Source organism: Solanum verrucosum, unplaced genomic scaffold (genome assembly GCF_900185275.1).
Source record: "Solanum verrucosum unplaced genomic scaffold, falcon-dt-bn FXZP01000115.1, whole genome shotgun sequence".
NCBI classification, from domain to species: Eukaryota; Viridiplantae; Streptophyta; class Magnoliopsida; order Solanales; family Solanaceae; genus Solanum; species Solanum verrucosum.
Genome location: NW_026020680.1, coordinates 217,189 through 234,275, shown reverse-complemented (window position 1 = coordinate 234,275; position 17,087 = coordinate 217,189). Strand labels below are relative to the sequence as shown.

The following is a 17,087-nucleotide window of genomic DNA, read 5'->3' as shown; positions in this document are numbered from 1 at the left end:
TGTAAAGCCATCATCTTCCTATTTATATCTAACACCATTGTTGGACAAAATTTGAGGTTTTCTTGGCCTCTTTTCCGATCTTTTTCCCAAAAATTTCTTCTCTATCGTTTCTTGTTATTATACGGCTCTCTTTTTCTATGAAAAACACCATGGAAGGCATAACACTACTACCTAAATATCTTACACTAACATTAGGCACCAAAATGCAAAATCCCCAAAGAATTTCAACAAAGTCAATGTAATTGATTAAAACCCCAAAACCAAACAAAGACACAAATAGAGATCAAATCCAAACTAAACAACAAATAAATTCGAAAATAAATTGGAAAACCTACCTAGATAAGTTGAAAATCAAACAAAAAAACTCAAATAATTTTTGACATTGACCCCTTGTTTCAGTTCCAAACCAAACCCAAACGTATTGCCTTCTTCTCGTCCTCCTCACCTTCACCGACCAAACTACCTTCGTTCTCATCATTTCCGACAAGCTTCAACCAACAACTATAAATGAGAACCAACAACAACAACAACAAAAACCCCAAACTAACTCTGCCAATAAGTTGCGACTTTCACAACGCCGCCAGTTGTGAACAACTAGAAACAATCAAACCACTCAATAGACCCCCACTTTTCCTTAGCACCATCGGTCACCACCAAAACCCTAATTCAACATAACCCAAAATCAAATTCGAACTCCATCGAGATTGTGAACAACCAAAAATCGTGCCAACATTTTTTACTTCAATGGAAAGAGTAGAAGAGGTTGGAAAAAGGAAAAGGGTAAGGAAGATAAGAAAAAGTTGAAATGAGATTGTGGGGATGGAGATGCAGATGGCAATGGCAAAGAGAAATAAAAATTGGAAAGAGAAAGTGTAGGTATATTAATCAAATATAATAAAAGGAAAAATGACATGGAGTGACCATATATACATGTGTCATTTTATAATTATTTTTAAAATTACGTGGCAGGCGTTTGTGATACACACACAGTTGAGTGGTAAAAAACGTGTTTAAAATATTGCGTTTTGATGAGTTCAGGGGTTCAGATGACAAAGGAACAAGTAGAAGGGTTCACAATACAAACACATACAAGTACAAGGGTCCACCAGACCATTCCGCCTAATTTTTTTGAAATTAAAATTGTAACAAATTGGAAAATGTCATGTGACTTTTTAAACCATGCTTGATCCAAAAAGTAAATTTTAAAGGTATCTTTAGACCCAAAGGTAAAATGAGGATTTTGAACCATTTCTCAAATATCATATACTAGTAAAACTATTCGTGCTTTTTGCGGGAATTTAATATCACGAAATTTATAAAATAATACTTAAAATCTATCAGTCAGTAAAACTAAAACACTATATTATCTTACATATAAAATTACGTAGTAACAAACATTAATAATGTAAAGGAAAATGAAAATTATTACATCTTATCATTTATCCTTAATAACATAAGTATAAATTATTAACTGTAAAAATACATACCAGGATCTGTAACATAAACAATAATGTCAGTGAGTCACTCAACAAGAGCAAAGTACACAAATATTTAGTTGTGAAGAAGAAGAAGAGGTTCAGAATTTTCGTTGTTTTAAAATGAGAGGAAATTTCTCTATTTATAGACAACAAATGGTAGTGTGAACAAATGTTTATTGTGCCTTATCCGAAAGGTTCCAACTATTTGGAAAAGTTGCAACCCTTTGAAAAGGTCACAACCTTTCATAAAAGTCAGAACTTTTCATAAAAGTCGCAATTTTTCATAAAAATCGCAACTCTTCATTAAAGTCGCAACTTTTCATAAAAATCGCAACTCTTCATTAAAGTCGCAACTTTTCATAAAAGTCGCATTTTTTCATAAAAGTCACAACTTTTCATTAAATGGAAGACTAGTTTTGGAAATAAATAAATTAAAAGAGAATTTTGGTTTGTGATGGCGCCACGTAGGCGGGCCTAAGGTTCTCTTTTATATATATACTAGTTAAATTACCCGTAATATCACAAAATTTATAAAATAATACTTAAAATTTACTGTCATTAAAACTAAAACACTATATTATCTTACATACAAGATTACGCAGTAACAAACATTAATAATGTAAAAGAAAATAAAAATTGCAACATCTTATAATTTATCCTTAATAACATAAGCATATATTAATGACTGTAAAAATACATACCATGATCTGTAACATAAGCAAGGGTGTCGATCAGCTACTCAACAGGAGCAAAGTACATGAATATTTGATTGTGCAGAAGAAGAAGATGTTCAAAATTTTCGTTGTTTTAAAATGAGAGGAAATCACTCTATTTATAAACAAAGGGTAGTGTGAACACATGTTTATTGCGCCTTATCGGAAATGTTACAACTATTTGAAAAAGTTGCAACCCTTCGGAAATGTCACAACCTTTATAAAAGTTGCAACTTTTCATAATAGGCAGAACTTTTCATAAAAATCACAATTTTTCATAAAAGTCGCAACTCTTCATTAAAGTCGCAATTTTTCATAAAAATCACAATTTTTCATGAAAGGGAAATGTTAGTTTTGGAAATAAATAAATAAAAAGAGAATTCTAATTTGTGGTGACACCACATAGGCAGGCCTAAGATTTTCTTTTATATATATATATATATGATTTTTAGCCCTTTTTCCCTGAAAAGAAAATAGAGTAAAAAAAATTGTTTCCACATTTTCAATTTCCCGCGCAAAACGAACCAGCAAAACTTCATTTCCTTCCACTAACTTCCGACGCACATATGCCACCGCCATGACCTCCACCGCATCCAAAAATCCCTCCGCCGTCCGCCACCATCAACAACCACCGCTGCCGCCGGCGTTGACTGACGCCGACATTGTTCAATTAGCTCAACTATATCACCCGCAATCCTCCACTCCTCTACCGGCTTTTCTTCTCTCCGAGGACTCTCACCAGACCCTCGTATCCTATCTCCGCTCACGCGCCTCTTCTCCTAACCCCTCACTCGCCGTCTCCGAATACCTCTCAGCTCTTCTCTCCCTTACCCAACTCCACACTTCACTTTCCCCTCTCGTCCCTCTTCTTCTTTCTTCCTACATTTCCCTCTACACATCCCATAAAATCCCCCACGACAAATCCTCTCTCTCCATTTTCCAACTCTTCGTGACTCATATTGTAACAGTTCAGGTTCAAGAATTACTGGCAATAGTCGAATTGATTATATCTTATTTACCTCGGATTATTGATTCTGAGGATACCCATATTCTAGCTATATTTGCTAAATGTATTGAGCTGATCAGATTTTCAAATGAAATCGGTAAGCCTTTGGAATATGTTGATAAGGTGTTTGATAAAATGCTTAGCTGTGATTGGAGTAAGGTTTTGTTGTTAAAATTGGTAGAAATTGTTAAGGATTTGAATTTTATTGGGAAGGGGAAAAGGAAGGAATTTTTGGAGAGGGTGTTTAGTGGAATGAAGAATGTGGACTTACAGGATTTGCCTGGGTTGGTGTATCAATTGTTGGTATTGGGATCAAAGGGTTTTGGTAAGAAGGAAGTTATCGAAGGGATTGTGATGTACTTTGGTGGGGTGAAGTCAGGTGGTTCAATAATGAGGCAAGTTGAAGGGACTGTGTTGCTTCATGTGAATTTTGCTGTGAAGCAAAATCCTTCTTTGGGACAAGAGGTGTTAGGGCTAGTGAGGTCTGATTATCGAGTGTTTAATCATTTTACTGTTGCAATATTGTTGTCAGTTGCTAGAGTGAAGAGGCTCACTGAGAGCTCTATTGGGGTTCTGAAAACATCACTTTTTGCTGCTTATAAAGACTTGAAGTTTGCCAGGTACATTTTGCTGGGTCTCTCTTTGTCATTACTCCTATTCATTGATTATCTTTGTTGGATTAGTACTGATGTTTTTGTAGAACATATACTGTTTTTTTTTCATTTAATGTAATTCTCTTACCATATAAACAGCTTCGTCTTTAACAGTATTTTTTTTCAAAGTCTTTTAAATATTTGTAATAAAAAATTGCGACTATTCTAAATATGTTTATTTTGTTTAACGAAAATTATGGATTCAGTGTCCCGATTGAGACCAGAAAAGGTATAGTTTTACTTCGTATTTCATACTCTGTCATTATTTTTTATGAGGGATTATTTGTTTGTACAAGTTTAAGCCTGATTTGGGTCCTTCCCTAGAATGTATGAGAACCTATTCCATTAAAGTGCAAGTTGTTGCCAAACTTTAAGACTTTTTCCATAGTCATCAATATTGTATTTGCTGAAAGAATGGTACCCTAACACCATTATTAATTTTCTAAACTGTTGTTTACGACACTACTGCCGCGTTCCATTGTAATGTTATTGCATTTCAGGAGCTGCAAATGGCTATCATGTGACTTGAAGGAACACTATTTGCATACTTACAAAGACATGGAGAATGCAGTGCTAAGAGCTGTAAGTTCCTTTTGCCTTTTTACCTCATGCATGTAATTATATAATTACTCCTCTACATGCCTTTGTGATTTGTGAGAGGAGATTGCTCAGAGGTTCTTCCCCTATGCGTTAAGTAGTCATCCATAATTCCATACATTCCTGATCAGAATAAAACATGAGAATGAAGACTGCATGATTTCTTTGATATACAAGAAGATGATAAGAACGTAAGATGTGACATCGTTAACGTTATAAACTTGGAAGACTTCTTTTGAAAAGGTGACCAATATCTATTTGCTGGAGTTTATAGCTGCAAATAGACTGTTCTGTGGAGGATTAACTGTGTGTATGTGTGGTTTTGTTATGTCTTTCTTCTTTATCCATAGGTTGGTGAGAGCAATTGTGGAAGAGAACACGTGGTTCCAAGTATTGTACAGCTTGGATTTGTGTTGCTTGAAGGAATTGAAGAAGGAAGTAAATTTTTTGATAAGTCTGATGATGTGATGGGTCCTGACGAGCTTGGTGCTCAGGTTCTCAAGAGTTTATTTGAGGTTCATGATATGGCAAGAAGTGAGGTTTGTATGAGGTCTATTTCTTGGTTTTGATATGTTTTAGTAAATCTTCCTGTATCTTAGGTACAAGGAAATGATGCTGCAAGCTATAATTACCCTTGCTGATTCTTGCAGATAATAGAGCAATGCAAATTACGTATCCTCTCTTTAAAGCCTGAACAAGGCTTTCCTGTTATAAGGTGATTTGCAAGTGTTAGCAAAGGATTTTGGTCCATACTTTTTTATGCTGTTTACCAATAATCAATTTATTTGTACTTAACAGACTGCTTGGTTGTCTTATCCATACTTTTACATACCCAATGTTGGAGCACATTTCACATCTTAAGGAATTGTTGGATTATTTCACATTCATGAATGACAAGGTCTCATCTCATCTTGTTGCTGCCCTTTTGCCTCTTAGCAGATTAAGCCGTGATCTTCAGGTACTCATTGATATCTTACAGTTTCTTCATATTGTTGAATATGTTACTTTTCTTAGATTGAGAAACTTAAATAGCGCACCGGACCTTGAGGATGTTACAGCAAAACTGAACTAATAGTCTAATAGTGCCTGTTGAGCAGGATTCAATGTCAATTAAGACTCTTAATGAAGCTGTTTGCTATTCTCTTTCAATAAACTTAAAAACTAAACATATCAAAATATGCTTCCTAATTCATAAGTACTTCCTCTCTTCTCTCGCCGTAGTGAATACTTATCTCTATATTCTTCATTAGAATCAATACTTTGAGGTTAATGTCTTCATCCTTTTCTGTTTCTTCTTTGTTCCGTCGTTTTTTATCCTATCTTGTTAATGTTGAAGGACTATACCATCTTGGTCTTGCGTAAAGCAATGTTTAGACAAGAAGAATCAATCCGTCTTGCTGCAACAAGTTCAATTGTCAATTTGATATTGGCTGAAAAACAATCAACGAAAGATGGATCATTTTCTTGTCAAGACTCAAGCAGTCAAGCTAGTAGCAGCCAGCAAGCTGAAGTTTTCCGTGCACTTGGTTCCAGTCTTTTCCAGGAGCTAAATGGTTTGTTACAGAGGTGCCTCTTTCAACAGGTAGCATTTTACACACTTCCTCTTCCTCTCTTTTCTTTGTTTTCCCCAATTAACATCTTGAACCACGAGCTTCCTGTGTAAGTGGCAAAAATACTACTCATGGAAAAGTGTTCTTTTTAGGCAAAGGTCAGAGAGATTCTATATCGTGGACTTCTTAAGCTTGTATTGGTGGATCCTTTAACTTCTGGGGCTGTTTTTGATTTTCTCTTCCCTCATTTCTTGCGATTTTACAGAGAGGTATAGATATTTTTCTAACTATTAATCTGACTTTCTTACAGTATCACTCTAAGGAAGAACCTTTTAATTTATCCTTACGTAAATAAGTTGTCATTGCCTTACCTCTCATACTGGTTGTTTATTTCAGGATGCAGATGTTCTACTGGATGTTAACCAATGTACTAAATCAGAGAGTGGGAAAGTGTATATTCAAGAGCCACTAGACTGCCTTCTCTCCTGTATCTCCTGGATGCTTCTTCTTCAGCCACATGGGAAAGCCGACCATCCTTCAGATTCATGGACTTGCTTTGGCTTCTCTCTGACACAAGAGAATGAGGTACTCTCGTTAAAGACACAAGATATCTCCCCTGATTCAAAACTTGTAACATACTATTTTGGCATTTGATCAAATTGCAGCAGGCTGGAAAAGCATGGTCCAAAGGGTCACTATCCAATGCGTTATTAAAGATTCGAAACTACCTAAGAAATGCAGATATGGAAGGTGTGTGAGATTGTTGATTCAGGTTGAATAAAGCTTAACTTGATACAGTTAACATTGCAATTGGTGATATTTCTTGATTTAGAGCCTGTTTGAATTGACTTATTTTAGGTGCTTTTAAGCACTTTTGTAGTATTTGGGTAAGGTTAAAGTGATAAGCCCATCCAAACGGGCTCTTAAGCAGCTTATGTTGAACACTACACAGTAGTAGTTGACAGTTTTCTTTTAACTCCACATCAAATTAGGTGTTGTTGACTCTGGTCGCCTTTTTCACTCTCGAGATACAGATATTTTCACCTTCCTTGCACTGCAGAAAATTCATTGCTAGTTGTTTAGTGAGGCTAATGTTTGTTTGATGTTGTTTATTTCATGCTAGATCAGGCTTACTCAGCAAAACTCAGGATACAGACTCTAGTCACTTGGAAGGGGAAAAACGGAGATGTTGTTCTTCAATTTTATTAGGAATAATTGAGGTGATGTTGAATATAGTTGGGACTGAGTTTGGGAAAACAACTGATGGGAAAAAGTTGGAGTTGGAAAAAGAACTGTTTGACTTTATTGGTATATTTGAATCTCTGGACCAAAACATATGTAGGCAGGGTGGTGGTTCAACTCAAAGAGGTTCTATACGGACCACTGCAAGCAATGCTTCAGAGGAGCTTGAATTTAGTGGCAGTAAATTATGTCCAGAACGAGTTCCTCTGTTAGCAACTTCAATTATCTATCAGCTATTGCAAAGCACTGTAGAATCATGGAGATGTGATGGTTTTAACAACAATGTGGCCTCTCAAAAGCATAGCCAATCATCATCTGGAAAGGCACCGACTCAGTATTATAAAATTCTTTCTTTTACTCTTAACATTTGCCTTCGTCAGCTAAAAGCATCCTCTGTTATGCGACAGCAAGATCCTCTAAAAATGTTGATCTATGGGGAGATCAAGCAGTTGGGCTCCCCTTTGCTGAAAATGATTTGGTGCCTCCTCTCTGAACCAAAATCTATGATTGATAGTAGGAAAAAAGATGCTTATATGAAAAAAGATCTTGATGACAGGAAGGAATATATCCATTTGGGACTTCTTTCCTTGAAAGAATTGCTGGCAGTAATGTTGCATGAGTTGGATTATTCTGTTCTTATAGATGACTTGGCTACAGTTTCTGGTCCTGGGGATGAAGGAGGCAATGCTATGGATGGCCACCATGCTACCGAATGCGAAAAAGCTGATGACATTCCTTACAAATATACAAGTGAAGAATTATTCATCAAAAACAGCATAAGGCCGCTGATTTCTATGCTACTTACACGCTCTTTCTTCCGTGAAGTTGAGGTAAATGCGTACGATTAGGAATCTTTGATTTGCTCATGAAATTTTTGCATGATGTATTGCATTGTTCTTTTTACTTAATACCATCTATGTTATGTTTGCTGTCAGGTTCTTTGTGATGTTATCATGTTAATTAGCAATAAACTGCCAGAGGAACAAAGGAATCTTGTTGGTAATTGGGCTAAATGCATCTGCAAAACTAGTAAAACATCAAATCCCAAGGCTGCTAAAAGTATTGTATCTATTGCTATATTGTTAACTTCACCACCAAACGACTTAGTTATTGCCGAAGACATGGCTGCAGAGCTTTTAAAAGTGGTGGGATCAGAATCAGAATCAGAATCAGAAAGAGGAGATTCACAAGTGACACTGGATGCGTATTCAACTATAAACAGATCAACTAGTGCCCCACTAGCTTCACTAATACTGGACTTAGTCGAATCGGTTATTCATGAAACTGAATGGGTCATAATGAAACTGAAGATATACTCTCTTCCAAATATGAGAGCTGTTTTGGTTAATCAAAAGGGTGAAAAGGATACACGATTGGCGCTTGAAGAGACTGTTTATTCAAGAGCAGAAGCTGTTGTAAAAGTGATATCTTCTTTTGTAAAGATGAACCTTAAGGGTATGCTTAAAATAATCTAGATATTCTCGTTATTAATTAATCTATACTATATGTCAATCATCTAACTCCAAGATGAATAGCAGATCCTCAGGCAGAGCAGTTGGTGAAGTTAGCTGCAAGGTTTTACAAGAACTTAGCCCGAATGTCAAAGCTTCTAATTGCTTCCAAAGGTGTGCAGCAACCTTTACCAAGCCTCAAGTACCAAAAGCTTGTGGAAATAACTTGCAGGCAACTAACAGCTCCTCTCTACAATTTTGTGCGGCTGATGCAAATGGTAAAAGCTCTGGGAGACTCTTGTTTAAGCTAAAGTTTCACCTCTTTTGTTCAAGAAGGTTTCTTAATTCTACCTGCTTAACTTGTAGAAACAACTAGACAGCACGAAATCGAAAGCACTCGTCAGCAAAATCAAAAGGGAGAACAGATGCATTCCAGACTTGATTTTCCAAATAGAAGACTGTGAGAAATATCTCATACAAATTAGCAAGGCAACAAAAATAAATTTGCTGAGGCATGCAAAAAGAAGCACCTCCAGGGACTTCAAGATAATAGAACCACAAAATTTTCCTGTAGAAGAAGATGCTGGAATCCAAGATGCAGACAATAATGGTGCAGCAAGAGGTGAGAGAGAATCATCAGAAAACCTTCGTGATGAAGGACATGGAGTAGAAGATGATTCAGTGGCCAGTGCTCATGATGATGATGAAGGAAATGAAGCGGAAGAGGCTTACAATAGTCCACGTGGAGTAGAAGATGATTCAGTGGCCGCTGCTTTTGATGATGATGAAGGAAATGAAGTGGAGGAGGCATACAGTAGTCCACATGGAGTAGAAGATGATTCAGTGGCCGCTGCTTTTGATGATGATGAAGGAAATGAAGTGGAGGAGGCATACAATAGTCCACATGGAGTAGAAGATGATTCAGTGGCCGGTGCTGCTGCTGATGATGAAGGAAATGAAGTGGAAGAGGCATGCAACAGTCCACTAGCAGTAGTGGCTTCGGAGTCTGAGAGTGATGCTGAAGCTGCTTATCTTCCTAAGGCAAAAAGAGCAAAAATGAGGAGAGTCGTTGAGGACTCGGATGACGAAGCATAATAAAGACATGTAAATATGATGAAAAGGTTTGAAGTTTTTAATTCTTTGAGAGATGCCAGCAAGTGGTTCCAGTTTTCAACCCCATTTAAATTTCTCTTTTCTGTAGCAGTCTTTTGGAAATTTCTTTGTAGTTTTTGGTGAAGAAAAATGTATTTGATTTGTGTATAGTTTTACTTTTTCCTGCGTTAGAAGTATGGAGTAATGGCAAAGCATCTATATAAGCAAGATTAAAGAAACAAATTCCATATTATTACTATTGGGATATACAGTGACCATGTAACTAACTTATATTTATGGAGTTTATTGTTTCAACAAACTTATTGATTTCTAGTGTAAGCATTCTTTCGTCTATTTTAAAATCCTAACATTTGGAGTATATATCATACTCTTGAGTCGTACAGCCGTACTCAGTTAACGAATCAAATCTTGGAAACTTGTCTTTATATACTACCTTTTCTTTTCAACAAAATCCTGACCCCTATGGATTTAAGTTTCGAAAATGCAATCATAACTAATTTTGAATGGAGATTGAAAACGGCCAAAATTATTACTTGCATCACCTTGAAAGATCTCAGAAGATTTATGTTTTTTTCGTATCAATTTATGCGATATTTTACTTTTTGAAATTTAAATTATATGAACTTTAATTAATATTTTAAAATATATCTGTTCATCATATTGAAATGAGAAAATTGTAATTTATAGTATTTTTATATAGTTTTAAATATTTATATTTTAAAATATTAAATTGATCTTATTCAATTTAATTTTAAATACTAATTGAATTGACTTTTGACAAGATAAAAATACCATATAAATTAAAACGGATGAAATGCTATTCGAAGAGTCTGTTACTTTTACTATGATTTCTCCAAAACCTTTTTAGTATGAAACTTTGATTTGTTGTATTTATTTCCTCCATCAATTTTAAATTGTATGGAAATTAGATACGTAAAAACCATTATTTTTGAAAAGGAAGAAAGTGGAGGACAAATGAGCAGTGTGACAGTAATAAAGTTAAATTTGTACTCTCCCACTCCCACTCCCACTCCCACTTTCACCAACTCGTAGCAATTTTATCTGTCACGTAAAGCAAAATAAAAGGAACATAGGGGTGTTTGGATATTGTTTTTAAGTAGCTTATAAATTAAAAAGAAAAATATTGAAAATATTTTTAAATTTAATGTGAATTATTAATTTCATCTGACGATTTTTTAAAATATTTGTTTGCTTTACTAATTGAATATAAATACGTTATGATCGTGTAATATGAGTGAAATACACTCCTCAATTCTCATCAAGTTTAATGGTATTTTTAACACATCTCTCGATTTTTTATTAAAAGTCACATGTTCTTACAAGAGTTAGAGACCACTTATTATGTCATATGGTAGATCGATATATGTCTAAGTTTAATTAGTCAAGTAGAAAAATATTTTTAACACTGTCAATAATTTGTAGACAAAACTAATAATTTGTGACAAATTCAAAAGTGCTTTCAATACTTCTCTTTAAATTAAAAGCTAAAATTCATAAGTGGATCATATTCAATTTTTAACTTTTAGGTTATTTTTTCTAAAAATAAATATTTAAAAATATCTTTTTATCTTTTCTAAATATGTTCAAAATTTAAAAATCAAAAGCTACCTAAAATTGATTTGATACAATCTTTCGGAAATTGGAAAGAAGAAAGACCACACACATCATTCACCCACGGCCCCTACCCACCCCACACCCCTCTCAACTCTCTCTCACACTCATTCCACACCACCACCCGCCGCCGGAGAGGGGGCTGTTCTACAGTTCCGGCGAAGTATTTTGACGGCTCAAACCTGATATAGAGCTGAAGACATGAGTGAAGACGCAAAAAGAAGCGGAGGAGCTCCGGCAGCGAAGCCTACCTCCGATGATCGGAGAATCTCATCAGGTTCCGTTCCTTCACCTACCGGTACAAAAGTTACCATAAAGAGTGCAGATATGAAACCTGATGTACAAAAGGAGGCCGTCGACATTGCTATTGCTGTATATATCCTCTCGCTGCTTTGCAGATTACAATCATGTATATTTCTCCGACTTATACTGTTATAATTCTATGAATAATGCGTTTTTGTGCTTTTCTGTGTATATGATTAGGCATTTGAGAAGCATAATGTAGAGAAGGATGTAGCTGAACTGATTAAGAAGGAGTTTGATAAGAAGTACGGTCCTACTTGGCATTGCATCGTCGGAAAAAACTTCGGTAAGTCAGAGTTTTTACATGAATTACTTAATGCAACTTTTATATAAGATAACAATCTTTCATTCGTACTAGTATTGGTTGATAGCTTTAAAATTTATATGTTAACTGAAACTTAATTTGTTGTATCCCCGTGATCTGATGGGATGATATGCAATTCATATTCAGAATGATGTGGATCTAGCACTTCATAAAAACCTTGTCCTTAGTTTCCCCATAGATCATACTTATGCATGTTGGATGATTTGTGAATGGATCAAAGAGGTAGTGTTAGGTGAGTTATAGGCCTTGTTCACAGAGTTAGTACCAAGTACCAGGTGAATTAGTATGAGGTTTTGCACAAGCTGGTATGGATAAATACTGTAATTAAAAAGGTATATATGGATGGATCTGATCTTCCTCTATATGGTGATCTTCTCAAGGTTTATGATAAAGATCATTTAGGGAGTTAGAATGGAGGGGTCATTTTCTTCTCTTTGGTGTTGATTCTAACCAGAAAGTGCCATAATCTCTAGTCTCTTATGTAACTTAAATTTCTTAGGAGAACAATGAGCTCTCTAGAGTTCAAATTCGGTGGAGGCAAAAAAGGTACTAGGTTATTTCTTCTCATCTGCCTAAATTTTGGTGGGCAGTGTTACTCTGTACTTGTGTTGGTGAGGTAGCAGGGGCCTGGTGCAATAATCAAGGCGAACAAGATCTCTTGAATACCACCGTCATAAAAAAGTATTGTATACTTATAAGTGAGAAACTGCATCATGGATTTGATTGGCTTAATTAAGTAAATGCCTAATTTTATTTTTTTTGAAAAAAGTGTGATTGAAGACAAGGTGGGAGTGACTTCGGTGTAAGACAAGATGTGGGAAGAGAGGTTAAGTTGGTTCGGGCATGCGATGAGTAGATGCACAGATGCCGTAGTGTAGAGGTGTGAGAGGTTGGTTATGGATGAATTTAGAAAAGGTAGAGGTAGACCAAAAAAGTATTGGGGAGTGATGATTAGACATGACATGACACAGTTGCAGCTAGCTGAGTTCATGAAAGGTGTGGAAGACATGAATCAGGGTAAAAAGTTAGTTGATAGGAGTGCGTCCATACTAGTAGGAAGGAGTGCTTTGTCTTGTTGCCCTTACTAATAGTCGTAGAAGTACTCTAGTAGTTTCTTATTCTTCGATTTCTATCACTATCTATTATTTCGTGTGGTTCATTTGGAGTATTATTTTGTTGTAATACTGTTTTGTTTTTACTATATATTGTTTTTGTTAACTATCTATTGCCTCTTGTACTTTCATTATGTCTTTTTCTAGACTGTTTTGTCTAAAATTAGAGGTCTATTGGAAACCATTTCTTTACCTCACCTCTAAGGTAGAGGTAAGGTCTGTACACTCTACCTTCCCCAGTCTCCACTAGCTATGTTGTTGCTCTAAAAAAGTGTGATTGAAGGTCCTTTTCCTGAAAGTGTACTAGTCCTTATATGAATGCCTTGTGATTAGAAAAGGTCTTGTGAGAAAGAGTGTTATTGATAAACATAGGGGGTACTATGTGAGCTATGTACCCTTTTTTGCTCTTGAAAGTAGCACAAATGGTGCTTATTTTTTTTGAAAAGGTACATGGCTCACATCACCCCTTGAGGAGAGGCCCTTCCCTGGACCCTGCGTGAATGCAGATGCTTTATGCACCGGGTTGCCTTTTTAAGAAGCACAAACGGTGGATGATGCAGTGACTATTAGTTGGATGTGTCTAAACAAGTATCTTATTTCGCTGTACTTATGAGTAGCATATGAAGAGTATCATGGCTTTGTGTTTCCCTACTGTTTTTTGAAGAACAGTGATCAAAGAACAGCTGATTACAATTGTGTGTACACTAGTACAATGGGCTAATCACACGCCTCACTGTAAAAGTTAAAACATATTTTGCAATTGCTATAAACTAATTGTTGCTTCTTTCATTTCTTGATGTATGCTATTTTGAGTGAGTCATCAGTTTTCCAAGTGCTAAGACTGATTTTTAACCTATATGTGACTTTCTTGTTATCTTTCCAACTCATCTGTGCTTCCAAGCTGTAAGCTGTGCTACTTGTTTAGAGTGAAAGGTTTGCAGTTAAAGAAAGTTATTCTTTATTGGCTTGCATTGGAGATCATGTATTTTCCATTGAGAACGACACAAACACTTCCCCTTTCATGCATTGTTTGTCAGTGCTAGTTGCAATGAGACAATTGCCCTAGTTCATAGGAGTTCGCAAGTGGCAAGTAACATTCAGTGTATGCCAAAAAAAGAAACCTCGTATATTACTTGGACTGTTTGATAAATAGATCTTTAGAGATTTGGGCTTGAAAGAGAAAATTAATGTGGAAATGCCTCGAGGATCTAAGATGCAGAAAGTAGAAATTTCATCTCTATCAAGGTGTCTTGTGGGAACTGATAGAACTTTTCATGGAAGTTAATATTAGCTGGAATGACCAAAAAGTTGAAGTGACCATTCAATTGCAGAGGCAGAATACTATATTTGTTTTCTCCATCTTTGAGTAGACCAAAGTTAAACTATGGTCAATAACCGACTTTACAAATTTAAGTAAGGTGCTGTTGGTATGTCAAAGCAATTTCAACCTATCGAATGCCTTCTATCTGTCATGCTTGTTGGATTCTGTAAAGCAATACCTTTGTAATGTTTGTCACACCTCTCTTACTACCGTTTAAAGTTTAGTGGGTCCATGCTTAGGTTCTATGCGCTAGACAGTTTAACCCTCTTTCTTGTGAAGTTCTAGGCAGATGAACTTTTTGTGGTATGCTGACAGCTTTAGAGTTTTAGTGGATGAAACATGTGCTGCTCATTATTCTTCCCAAAAGAATATGTTTGCTTAGAAGATTAATTATAATTGAATAGCTTGATTTACTTATTTGCAATTACAGTGGTGATATTTGTGTGCCGTCTCTTGTAGGCTCTTATGTGACTCATGAAACGAACCACTTTGTCTACTTCTATTTGGATTCAAAAGCTGTACTTCTGTTCAAATCTGGGTGAACTTGGTAATAACATTGATGGAGACACTAATGAGAGTTAACTCGGATGATGATGCTATATTTTGCGGTTGTACTATTCAATTGAAAATTCCAAGCTGCAACAATTTGGTGGAAAATTCAGTTGTACCTGTATATTTCTGCTTTTACATTGTGTAAACAATTCTAAACTTGATCAAACTTCTCTAAGTTGTTCGTTGATGCTTTGATAACTTGAGGCAAAACAGAAACAATGACTTTATTGAGTGCCGAGGACATTACTATTTTTCCTTCAAGAAAAAAAAAAAAAAGTGGTGTGAGAACAGCCAAGAGTAGCGTTTGATCATGACTGTGATTGTACTTTTGTAAGGCATTTGACAACCTTGTGTGAAGAATGACACAATTGTCTAATATGCGATGAAGGCTTGAAATAGAATGGTGGTTGTTTACGCTTATTTACTTCGCACTCTGTCTTAATTTATGTTACACAGTTTGATTTAATACAAAATTTTAGAATTTTTTTAAAAACTTGTGATCTAAAATAAACCTTAGATTTTTGTGTGATTCATTTCATTAAGGGTGAAATAATTTTTTGAGGCAAGTTATTTTTAATTATAGAAAGATTTTATTTTTTTGGATAAATTAAAATGAAAAACGTCATATAAGAACTAGTTTTTTTGGTATGTGAGTCACATGTCTATGTGTTATGAATTAAGTTCAGCCTAATTTGGATATAAAGGTCATACAAGTAGATATTGGGCTAATAAGAGTTATTGCGATGAAAACAAATAGGATCAGATTAATTTGGGATGGGTTGAGTAGTGGACGTGAGAACGGTTCCATCAAAAGGGGTAGATGTATATTCAAGAATTATGCCTATTGTCAAGTAAAATTTTGACTCCTCTCACCTCTTTCTTAGAGTCTAAACTTTTCATCCAAAATCTTATCTCTATTTTTTAATTACTTGTACTTTAGGGAAAATTACACAAAATAGATCCAATTGTGAGACTATTTACTCAAATTGGACCCAATCCAAACTATTTACCCTTAATAGATTCATGACTGAATCAACACGACGTCAGCATTGTTATTATGAATTAATTCTTTGTGATACTACATCGGTATATTGATACCATATCAATATCATATAGGACTTAATTCATAATCTAATTTATTTAACTCTAAATTAGTAGAAAATATATTTTAACATTTTTTTCTCCTTTTGCAAATTTTTAAGAAATTATATCTAAATTATGTTTCTTTTTTAAATTGATTTTAATTTAAAATATTGAAGAATTGAAACATACCTCAATGATACCACAACAATATGAAGATATATTGTAATGGTATCATGAATGATTGAGTAATCTCATAAAAGGACTGAAGCAAACCTCAATGAAAACACTGCTCAATTGCTCATTGATATTACCAGAGTATGTTATACTTTGATGGTATCAAGGAGGAAAAAGCAGTCCTTAGATGAAGACACTGCTCAGTTACTCATTCAGAGTATATTCATATACTGTAGTATTCCGTGATGGTAAGGAAAAAAAGGTTGAGTGTTGACGTTAGCATGGCGACAACGTGCAAATTATATGCCATTTTAGCTATGAAAGTAATGGGACATTTAGGGTGTGTTTGGTATGAAGGAAAACATTTTCCGGAAAATGTTTTCCAATTTTCTCATGTTTGGTTGGGCTAAATGTTTTGGAAAATGTTTTCCAAATCAACTCATTTTCCTCAAATTTAAGGAAAATGACTTCCCTTCTAAACTTAAGGAAAACATTTTCCAAAACTCTCTTCCAACTTCAAATTACAATTATTTTTTGTTTAAAAATCAATTTATTCCTCAAACCACTCCCTAACCAACCCCCCCCCCCCCCCCAAAAAAAAAAAAAAAAAAATTTAAAGCTTGTTTTTAAATTCAACTTTTTACCCCATCCTCACCCCTACCCCCACCCCCTCCCAAAAAAATATTTAAAAATTGTTTTAAAAGATATTTCTAATTTCAATTTTTTATTTTTTACCCCCACCACTACCCTCGCCCCCACTCCCCATCAACCCCCTATCAACC

At 35.2% G+C, this 17,087-nt stretch overlaps 2 protein-coding genes across 3 annotated transcripts; both read left to right on the top strand.

Annotated features, from left to right (window-relative positions):
- The first annotated feature begins 2,724 nt into the window (after positions 1–2,724).
- Positions 2,725–9,859, top strand: LOC125812313 (uncharacterized). 2 transcript variants are annotated; one of them, XM_049491826.1, is made up of 13 exons: positions 2,725–3,817; positions 4,351–4,432; positions 4,798–4,986; positions 5,098–5,162; positions 5,246–5,405; positions 5,784–6,029; positions 6,150–6,266; positions 6,394–6,582; positions 6,666–6,747; positions 7,126–8,069; positions 8,175–8,694; positions 8,778–8,968; positions 9,057–9,859. In XM_049491826.1, exons 1-13 carry the CDS (start codon positions 2,769–2,771, stop codon positions 9,783–9,785), a joined length of 4,563 nt encoding a protein of 1,520 aa, XP_049347783.1. In that variant the 5' UTR covers positions 2,725–2,768; the 3' UTR covers positions 9,786–9,859. The 2 variants fall into 2 exon arrangements, with proteins under 2 accessions (XP_049347783.1, XP_049347782.1); XM_049491825.1 differs by having other exon boundaries at positions 6,663–6,747.
- A 1,634-nt stretch (positions 9,860–11,493) lies between these two features.
- On the top strand, positions 11,494–15,232 carry LOC125812321 (uncharacterized). The gene is made up of 3 exons (XM_049491835.1): positions 11,494–11,807; positions 11,919–12,024; positions 14,956–15,232. The coding sequence occupies exons 1-3, from the start codon at positions 11,637–11,639 to the stop codon at positions 15,036–15,038; spliced, it is 360 nt and encodes a 119-aa protein (XP_049347792.1). The 5' UTR covers positions 11,494–11,636; the 3' UTR covers positions 15,039–15,232.
- The last annotated feature ends 1,855 nt before the right edge of the window (positions 15,233–17,087 follow it).